This window comes from Carlito syrichta, unplaced genomic scaffold (genome assembly GCF_000164805.1).
Source record: "Carlito syrichta isolate Samal-C Ts95f unplaced genomic scaffold, Tarsius_syrichta-2.0.1 Scaffold304408, whole genome shotgun sequence".
In the NCBI taxonomy this organism is placed as follows: Eukaryota; Metazoa; Chordata; class Mammalia; order Primates; family Tarsiidae; genus Carlito; species Carlito syrichta.
The window spans coordinates 173,463-183,711 of NW_007248504.1; the positions used below are offsets into that span (position 1 = coordinate 173,463).

The 10,249-nt window shown below is 37.7% G+C and overlaps 1 protein-coding gene across 2 annotated transcripts in view; it reads right to left on the reverse strand.

The window, feature by feature from the left end:
• The window catches only part of EPC2 (enhancer of polycomb homolog 2), a 114,180-nt gene that overhangs the window by 103,803 nt on the left and 128 nt on the right, over positions 1–10,249 (reverse strand). The window contains exon 2 of one of the 2 annotated variants that reach the window (XM_008059868.2): positions 10,072–10,235. In XM_008059868.2, coding sequence (XP_008058059.1) covers positions 10,072–10,224 — 153 coding nt within the window. In that variant the 5' untranslated portion in view covers positions 10,225–10,235. Of the gene's footprint in view, positions 1–9,589; positions 9,616–10,071; positions 10,236–10,249 lie in introns of those variants that run through there. The other variant, XM_008059869.1, reaches the window with a different exon arrangement.

Genomic DNA, 10,249 nt, shown 5'->3' on the forward strand with positions numbered 1-10,249 from the left:
CAAACAGTTACCACACCTTATTCCTTTCTGTGGCTAAAGCAACGTAGCAGGTGCTGTTCATTCAGTCATCAAATATTTAGTCAGTAACTACCATATGCCATTACCTAGACCAGATGATGGGGACTACAAAGGTAACACAAACAAGGTTCCTGTGTTCATGGGGCTAGTTACTGACCGAATAAATATCACAAACAACTATGGTGAAAGTTTGAGAGAGAACAAGTTTGGGACAAGGATGACACAGGAATGGGACTTCCATGGGAAATTCTCCTGAAGGGCTCTGAACTTCAGGCCATCAGTCCCCAAAACATCCACAGAAAGAGAACTAAAGGGTCCATGAACTCTGATGAGCAAATAATCATTTCTTTAATTTCACTAACTTCTAACAAACATTAACATTTCCTTCAATTACTAATTTAAGCAACAGACCACAGCAGGACAGTACTAGTATACCTGTGACTAGTTATACCAACAGAAATCACATATCTTTTCACGTCATATTACAGTGGTTGAATTTGTCAAAATACTGTTTACACTCATCACTACTTGAAATAAAGATAACTAGATCCAACTCTAGATTCTGTTCTTAAGTGTTAATCAGGTACACATACTAAAAGCTGTTATAATATTTTGTTAACTTTATTTCATGGTTTATTTGATTTTATTTTTTGCATCATTCTGAAGAGTTTCAGCAGACTACCAAAAGAGTCCACAGCACCAAAAAAAGGTTAAGAAGCCCTGGATAATAACACAATGGGCCTCATTTGAAAATTGAGAGAGGAAGCATTTTTGTGTTATTCCAACGGGAATGTTCCAAATATTAAGGGGCAGGAGACAGATGAAACAAACTTCCTGTTTTACTTGCAACCGTCCCATACAACTAGCTACAAACTGATTGTTAACAGTGTCCCAGAGATATCTCAAGGATCAAATAAATGGCATGACTATCCTCATCAATGCCAAACTTTCCAAAATTTCCAAATATAGGTGCTCATCCCAGAGTTCACTAGTATATCAGAATGTCTCTTTTCATTCACTTTTCTAGTGTATACCACCCACTGAACAAAATCGCATCACTAAAATCTACTTTTCCCCATGACTAATCTTTAAAAAAAAACCAACTCTGAAAAACAAATACCCATTAATTATTTACCCATTAATTATTCAGGGTCCAATTATTATTCTAAGGATTGGCTAAAGATTTCATTCTCTTGGTAGCAAATTTTCAAGGTCTTAAATTTTTTAAACCAATTTGTTAACTGCTCTGCCAGAAAACAGAGGAAAATACACGTTACCTTGCTATGTTTGACAGCTGTAAAAATATATATGCTTTTTTTAAAGACAGGGTTTCATTCTCACTTTACCATCCATCCCGGAGTGCAGCAGTGTAATCATAGCTCCCACCTCAGATAGAACCACAGTCAAGTATCACACACCCAGCTAATTTTTTAATCTTTTGTAGAGATGAGGTCTATGTTGCCAGGTTAATTTCAAACTCCTAGCCTCAAATTGTAAGAATATTTTTAATTAGCAGTATAAAAAATTTGAAACAATATTACAGAATAATGTATGGAAATACTTGGTATATTTCACTTTTCCACAACCCTTTATATTTGCTATCCTCTATAAATGAAAACTGTTAATTTACTACAATTTTTTTTTTTTTTTTTTTTTTTGAGTCAGAGTCTCACTCTATCATCCAGGCTGGAGTGCAGGGGCATACTCATGGCTACCGTAGCTTCAACCTGCTAGACTCAGGCAATCCTTCTGCTTCAGTCTTCCAAGTATTTGGAACTATAGGCATGCGCCACCACACCCAACTAATTTTTTTATTTATTGTAGAGATGGGGTCTTGTCAAGTTGTCTCAGCTGGTCTTCAACTCGGGCTCAGGCAATCCTCTCACCTCGACCTCCCAAAGTGCTGGGATTATAGGCATGAGCCACCACACCCGGCCTGAAAACTTAATTTAAAAAAAAGCAGTTGCCTGTAAAAGGCACCAACTTAAGTCTTTACAAAAAGTTTAATCTTTAAAACTACGCTTTGATACTTCTCATTAAACAGATGAAGAAATGGAGCTTAAGAAAGTTAAGTAATTTACCTTGCCCATAGGGAAAGGTGTTGGAATGTAAATCACAATTTCAAAGTTCCAACAACTTCATCAAATTAGCAGTACAACTGAGTGTTGCTTGTTGACTCCCCAACCAATAGCCTCATGTCCTTTGCCCATCAAAACAAAAAAAAAAGGAAGAAAGTAATCTGGGGAGCAAAAGTGTGAGTTAGAGAAGCTGACTCTTTCACTCTGCATTCTTCTGACTTCACAGCAATACTAGCTGACAGGAAAAAAGAAAGCTAAAAGCAAATACACACAATGAAATTGTGCCGAGGAGAATCTGGAAATGACTGCCATCTTCTTAAATAATCCCTTAAGAAACAGTCCTGCATGATGGAGTAGGCAAATTTGAAGTATGTTCCATGTAAATAGTACAGACAAGGTAAAAATAATCAAGGATCAACTTTAAGTCAAAATCAAATAATCATGAAGGACCTTCTACTATCTACACTGGTCTCCTTAGTGGCTGATCCCTGTCAGCCTTTCGTCCTCAAGCTGTCCTTATGCGCCCATTACTGTTTTTCTACTTCAGTTCTACTTAAAACTAAATGAAGATGCAGAGTTGTATGTTTTGTGACACAACCAAACTTAATCCAAATAATCAACATCATGGTTATTACCTGTATTGCAACCTTTCTATCACTTATTTGCCTGGGTTGCTATCCTGCCTGTCTCAGATACTGAATAAAACAAAGACACGACATCTTCCTTAAAGCATTTAGTCTAGTTGTGAAAATATGTGTCTACTCTCTTGTGTATGCACTCTCACTCACTCATACATATGTAACATTCACACAACCCCTTATACACACACTAAAGTAAGAAACATGAGATATTAGAAAATTAAAATAAACTCCAGTGGTAAGGACTAAAAGAACCACAACTTCAGAATACTTACAGCAATAAATAAAGATAGTGAAAGAGAATTTCATGAAAGCAAAGAAATGGTCATGGTCATATCCAAAACTTCACTGAGTGGTAACTGCTCTCCTGAGTACTAGGAAAAAATAGCATCAGACAGTGAACAAGCATAACTGATCCTCATGAAAGAAAGCACTATAAGCCAAACTGACAGCACCTCAGTAGGATGAAAGAGTTAAAACTTATGCATCAACAGTTTCTTAATATTTAGCATCACATTTGTTAGTGCTTTTAATCTAATTACCATTCTGGACAATATGCCCAGGAGATACAAGAAATTTTTAGAGCCAAAGGTACCTGAAAGGTCACTTAGTCCAATTCTATTTCACAAATTAGAAAACTAAGGGCTAGAAGGTTAAATAATTTCTATGAAGTCACACATAATTAATCCCTTATTACTTTGAAAATTAAGAAGCATGAAGGGTTTGCTTTCTTTAAAAGGAGTTTCGAGACTTCTTTTACAGTTCTTAATTAAAATTTCATTTTCAAACATAATACATACAAAATATTATGTTCTCATTACAACATATTACAAATGCATGGTTTGGAAAAACACAGTGAGTACTGTATACAAATATACCTTGGGACAAACCATGGATTACAACAATTTAGCTTAACTTTTGATCACGTTATACTCCCATCAGTAGTAGATCTCTCAGGGCAGCTCTCAGCCTGGGAAGGCAACCCTTACCAACACATATATACTAACTTCCCCTGCTCCTTGATGGGAAGTAGATACCTGATACAATCCAGACCAACAACACTCTATCTCAAGAATCTAGAATTTTGGAGAAACTTAGCAATGATAATAATAATAATAATAGCTAATATTTACTGAATGCTTACTGCATGCCATGAATTGTTCCAAGCATACTATAATTCATCCTTCCAACAACCCCATAAGATTTTATAGAGAACATTAACCTGCCCAAAGACTCAAACCTATACAGTTTGGCACCAGAACACATGCACTTAACCACTACCCTATACCACTTCTCAGAAGATTGGGAATTGTTAAAGAAGTGATATTAAGGTCACTTGTTGCTGAAAGGCTTTATGGTTGCCCTGGTTCTTGACCTTCCCAAGATTTGACTATTCAATCCTTCCTTGAAGTCAGTGAGAAAATCCTCTGGATCCTTAAAGTAACCAGATTTGGTTTCTGTTACTTGAAACCAGCCTAATCATCCCACCTGTCAAATATTTATAAGGCCTCATTGTTAGAGAACTGATAACAAATAAAGTCTAGACTTACACATAATACATATAAATCATTTCTTTAAGTTCTTGTTAAAGGAGTATGTTTACATAAGGATTCACCATAGTTTCTTTCATCATACAATTTCCTTAGGCAAAAAATATCTATAATCTGGTGTAATTCTACCCTTTTCCCAACCTCATCTCCACCCCAATTTTTATTCATTTATTCACTAAATATTTACTGAATGCTTCTATGTTTTAAACAGTTTCTAGTGCTAAAGGTATAGCAAGGAAAAAAGGAAGGGGAAGAAAGAAGTAAAAGATGTTTGCAGTTCTAAAAGAAAAGAGTTAGGAAAATTATATATACGGTCAGCAACATCAGAGTGTTGCCCTCTTGGAGTTTCTATCATCATGGGAAGCAGCATAGGCAAAAAAGACAGAAAATATCTAAATGGAAGAACCTTTAGTCTACTTGACATCCACAGGACTTGCTTTAAATATTCCCATGTTCAAGTATTTTCTTCAAAATATACCACACAAACAAAGCTGATAGCCCAAATTGTTACGCCTCTCTCCAAGAAGTCTTTTCTATAACACTGCAGTAAGTTTTCTCTCACTCCTCTAACTTCACTGACATTTCACTTTTTCTAATGCTCTTTCAATGTCTGTCAGTGTTGACTTAACTTCATAGTTTTCACTAATTACAGATACATGTTTTTGACCTCAATTACTCATGTAAGTTCCATGAAATCAAGGTCTGTATCTTCTTTCAATCCTAACAACACTTCAGCACACAGCCTTACACATACTTTTAATATACCACTTTACACATACTTTTAATAGACCACTTTAGTTTCCAAATATTTATTTAGATAACAACTGGCATTTTAGGTAACACTTGGCATGTCATTTGCTTTTGTTGAAAGAAGAAATGCTTCATGGTTTTACAGTATCAATTTACAAAACTGCATTTTATAGCCTCTCTAGAACCTCTTTATTATGAAACATGAAACATATTCGTGCAAAGTAATTTGGAAAAGCTATTAAGACTGATTATATGCCTACTCTATCATTCAAAATATCACTTAAAATATTAAGATAATGACAAAAATTAGACAACATATGAAGGGGAAATGGCAATTCTAATCAGTCATGATATTCTTTAAAAATCAGGTGAATCACATGATTCATGTAGATGTTGGTTCACTCTGGTATGAAGAAATGTCTTACACAAATCTACATACGCCCATGGGAGAGTTAATTAACATAAGATAAAGACTAATATTGCAATCATACCTGTGTCAAAAAAAGTCTATATTTAAAGAGGCCTCTGATTCAAGGGGAAAAGATCTAATATTTAGATATATATAATACCAAAGTACACAACCAAAAATTCCTGGAAAAAAATTAAATTCCAGGTCGGGCACAGTGGTTCAAGCCTATAAACCCAGCACTTTGGCGGGCCGAGACGAGAGAATTGCCTGAGACCACGGGTTCAAAACCAGCACAGGCAACTTGACAAGACCTCATCTCTACAATAAATCAAAAACTAGCTGGGTGTGGTAGTGTGCACCTGTAGTTCCGACTACTTGGAAGGCTGAGGTGGAAGGACTGCCTGAGCCCAGCAGGTCGAGGTTGCAGTGGCCGTGAGTGTGCCACTGCACTCCAGCCTGGGTAACAGAGTGAGACTCCAACTCAAAAACTAATAATAATAATTAAATTCTGCCAATGAATTTGTGTATGTACACGCGTGTGTGTGTATGCATTTGAGAGATAGACACAGAAAGAGGGTGAAAACACAAAAACATGGCTGTTGGTATAGGGAAAAAAAAACAAAACAGAAGCTCATTCAACACTCAACAAACTTGTGTAAGGCATATGTTACGGTCCAGGCACAGTTCCAGGCACTTGGAATATACTAGTGAACAAAACAAGCAAAATCTTTGCCTTTATAGAATTTATATTCTAGCAAAACAGAAACCTAAATAATAGAATAGTTTCTCACACATTTCTTACATGCTTAAGATAACATAAACAGTCAGATAAACATAATGGTGGCAACAGAGAGAAAAGCAAAGTTAACAAATTGCCAAGAAAAAACTAAAAATCTGAAAAGTCAAATTAAGGGCAAAAAGACCAAATTAAGTGATGAAAAAACTACACTTCTCAAAAATTTAATAGTCTGACCAAATTGACATTATCTTTTAAATTCCCCAAAAGTATAAAAAGTACAATATTATTTACAAAAACCATAATGAACTTAATAACAGTTCAGGTGATAATTCTGGGTTCTGTAAGAACCCTGAATATGCAACACGGTGATTACAAGAATAGGCTTTTGTGACATTAAAGGCAAGGGCTTGAATTCTAGCTGTGTCCATTATTAGCAGTAAGACCTTTCCATTCTTCATCTATAAAACAGAAACAGTAATACCTCAAAAGGCAGTTCCCAAGATTAAATGATAACCAAAACCTGGAAACAACTCAAATATCCAACAATAGATAGATGGATATAATTTACTAAATTCACCAGAATACTACTCAGCATTAAAAAGGAATAGACTTATACAACAAGGATGAATCTTAAATGCATCATGCTGAGCAATGGAAGCTAGACACAAAAAAGTATGATTCCATATATATGAAATACTAAAAAAGGCAAAACTAAGCTATAGTAAAAGAAAACAGATAAGCGTCTGCTTGAAATCAGAGGCAGAGAGAGACTGCAAAGGAGCACAAGGGAATTTTTTCAATTTTGGTAATGTTCTATATCTTGCCTCCACAGGTGTATACGCTTGTCAAAATTCAACAAACTCTATGCTATAAACGGGTACGTTTGATTGCATGTAAATTATACCTCAAAATGCTGATTTTAAAAAGGGTTAAATGAAGTTAATATATGTAAAGTCCTCAGCATGGGAACATAAGAGGTAGTCCATAAACGGTAGATATCACTAAAAACATCAACTACCACTATACAACACTCTTTGGGAGTTGGCAGAATTATTGATCACCTGACTTTTTTGGTTTAGACTCTAAACAAACTTAAGTTTGCAGTATCTGACCTAGACCAAGTGCCAGAAGGATCACTAGAGGGACCGAGTTAAATGAGGGTGCCAACTGACAGACCTTAGTTTAAAAACCATGAAAATAAGGAAGTGGGAGAAGATGCTTACATGTCCAAAAGAAAAGAAAAGGCTAAGAGAATGATATGGCTATCAACAATGCTAATGCCAAAGAACACCTAGATCACGTCATCCAGGCACTGACAGGACGTAACTCAAAATTGAGTTAATGACTATATAAACAAAGTCGAATGATAATCCAATAGCTATACAGAGGTGATAGGCCTTAATTTTAAAGAAGGATGGAAATGGATAGGGAGTGGGGGACAGCCATCCACCAAGGCTTCAAAGTAAGTCAAAGGATTTTCCCAGCCAAGAAAGAAAAAATGGTTTAGAAACACCAAGCAACAACTACAAATCCATAAGCCAAGGTCTCTTTCTTACAAGTCTATGTGATTTTTAAAAAAAAAGTATAAAGATAACTAATCAAATGCATCTAGGTATTGGAAGTTAAAGTACAATTCAAGTGAAACACAAAACATTTGTGAAATTTATATTTCACTGATGCTTAGAACTGTTTATCATGGTAGAACCCTTTTTAAAATACTTAATTCTGCTTAATAACAAATCCTGTAAAAAAAGACAGAATCAAATTGGCTGTCATTCATGAAAGCACAAATTTTCTGACATACATGTTAATTTAACTTAAAAAAAAATAAAAAGCTATCACCCCGATTGGACATTCTGGGAAGCAAAAGAGTTTAGACTACAAATCTTAACTGTTAGGGTTTAATTTTGATTTCAAGAACCTCCACTTGTAACATTAGAGGCAGAAATGATAAGACAAAGAATCAGAAGTCCTGGGTTTCAACTGTAGTTCTATCAGAATCTGGATATGTTCGTCCTTAAAATTGGGCAACTGAAGCAGACTACTAAAAAGAATCCAAGCTTAGCACGCATCCTCTAGATTGAAAATCACAAGTTTTGCCAAAAAAGTTAATAGTACAAAATTGTGACTAGGATAAGCGCTTTTATTTATAATACAAAGTGAAAAAATAATCTGCAAGTTTTCTTCCTAAATTAAGATAAAATACCAAAACATATGTGGCAAACTATATACTGTTGATTGCAAAATAATACATCTGCCAGGGGCTAACTGCTCATTCTAGAACAGGTTTCTTCACTCAAGTTCAAAAATAATCCAAGTAATTACATACAATGCAGATACTGTACTTTTAAGACTCAAAAGTCACCTTTCTTTTGTGATCAAGACCCATAAAAAAAAACTAAGACTTCCAAAGTTGTTTTTTAAAGTTCAATATAATCAGTTATTGTACATAGTATGGCTTTATTTTCATTATCCTTCCCCTTAAAAACTGAGTTAGGAACAATTTTCATTAAAAGGGAAAAAAGAAGAATAATTATCATATATTTCTCAGCTCTAAACCTTACGAATAAATGTTGGGTTTTGATCTTATGTATTTTTTTAACTGTTCATCCTGATGCTACCGCCATATTCACTTTCTATTGAAAACGGAAGACTTTCAAGTAGTCAAATACCAAAGAGAAAGGTGATTAAGTCACAGCAGAAAGTAGTAATAACAGGGTAACATAATGAGGTCAGAATTCGACCAGCCAATCAAAGGCATAAAAGCATTTCCTGCAATATTAATAGTCAAAAGAGAAAACCAATCACGGAAACCTTGAGCTTTCTTTTGACAGTCACAGAGGCAAGAGAACCAATCCACACACACCCGAGGTTGACAATAAGGCGGGACCACAGGTTCATTGAAGAAATTCTTGAGGGTGCAGTTACTATGAACTTCTCACGCAAGTACCACCTCTCAAGTCATAAACACTATAAAGCCAGATGAAATTCAGCCAAATACAAAATTTAACCCACGGGGGGGAAAGCAGTATTTTTGCCAAAAGGTGCTATATCATCAAAAATACAACCATCATAAATTTATATGCACCGGGTCCTCAACTTCTAAGGGACCACTCTCCAATGACAGTTCTCGAGGACAGCCTGGGGACAGCGCAGCGCCGGCGGCTCGGTCCCGAGCATTCCGGGTTCCTCTCTAACGTTGCGCACTGAGGGGGGGCCGTCCCGGCGAGGCCGGCCGAGCTGTCCCCCGCGCCTGCCCTGAGATCGCTGAGCGGGGCAGCAGACGGTTCACTTAACCCTCCGTCCGGCCCGGTTGTGGCGGCCCCCGCCCTCCCCCACCGCAGTGCTGCACCGAGTGATCCCGCTGCACCATCTCGAGCGGGGTGGGAGAGACCAAGAATGATTACCTTGCTAGGAGGAAGATGTTTGTTTTGAAAGCGCTTCACTTTCCACAGTCATTTCAAAAAGAACCCAATACAAAATCAAATTTGAAAGTGAGGGAAAAAATCCTTCCTAGCCAAAGATTCCCCCACCATTAACACTGCGCCGGGAAGTGGATGAGAAAAAGGTAAACAGAGGCCGTACGCCAAATGCGGCCAGCGCATTCTCTGCGCCATTCCCGGCCGCCGCTTACGGCAAGGCCCCCTTACGGCAGCGTAAGCAGCGCTGCGAGCTAATCACAACACTGGGACGCAACAACATGGCGGCCGCGGGCGGGCGCTACGCCGGCCAAGAGGATTTACGCTACTCCGCCGGCGTAGAGTCCCATGCATTGGAGCGGCAGCGGCGCCCTCCAGCGAGCGTAAAGCGCTCTGTGAATGGCGAGGCCCGACTGACAAAGGGGAGGGGGGAGGAGGGAAGGGGGGGTAATAAACACTCGAGTCCCTACCGATTCCTCCTCCTTCTCCATCCCGGTGGGCATCTGGGGCACGGCCCGGTTGATGGAGACGCAGTCGTTGAGATCAGGCATGTCCTTGCCGCGGTAGATAGGCAGCGGTTTGGCGGCGTCCAGCGCCCGCGCTCGGAAGGAGAGTTTACTCATTGTCTCCCCGCCTTACAGGAACAGC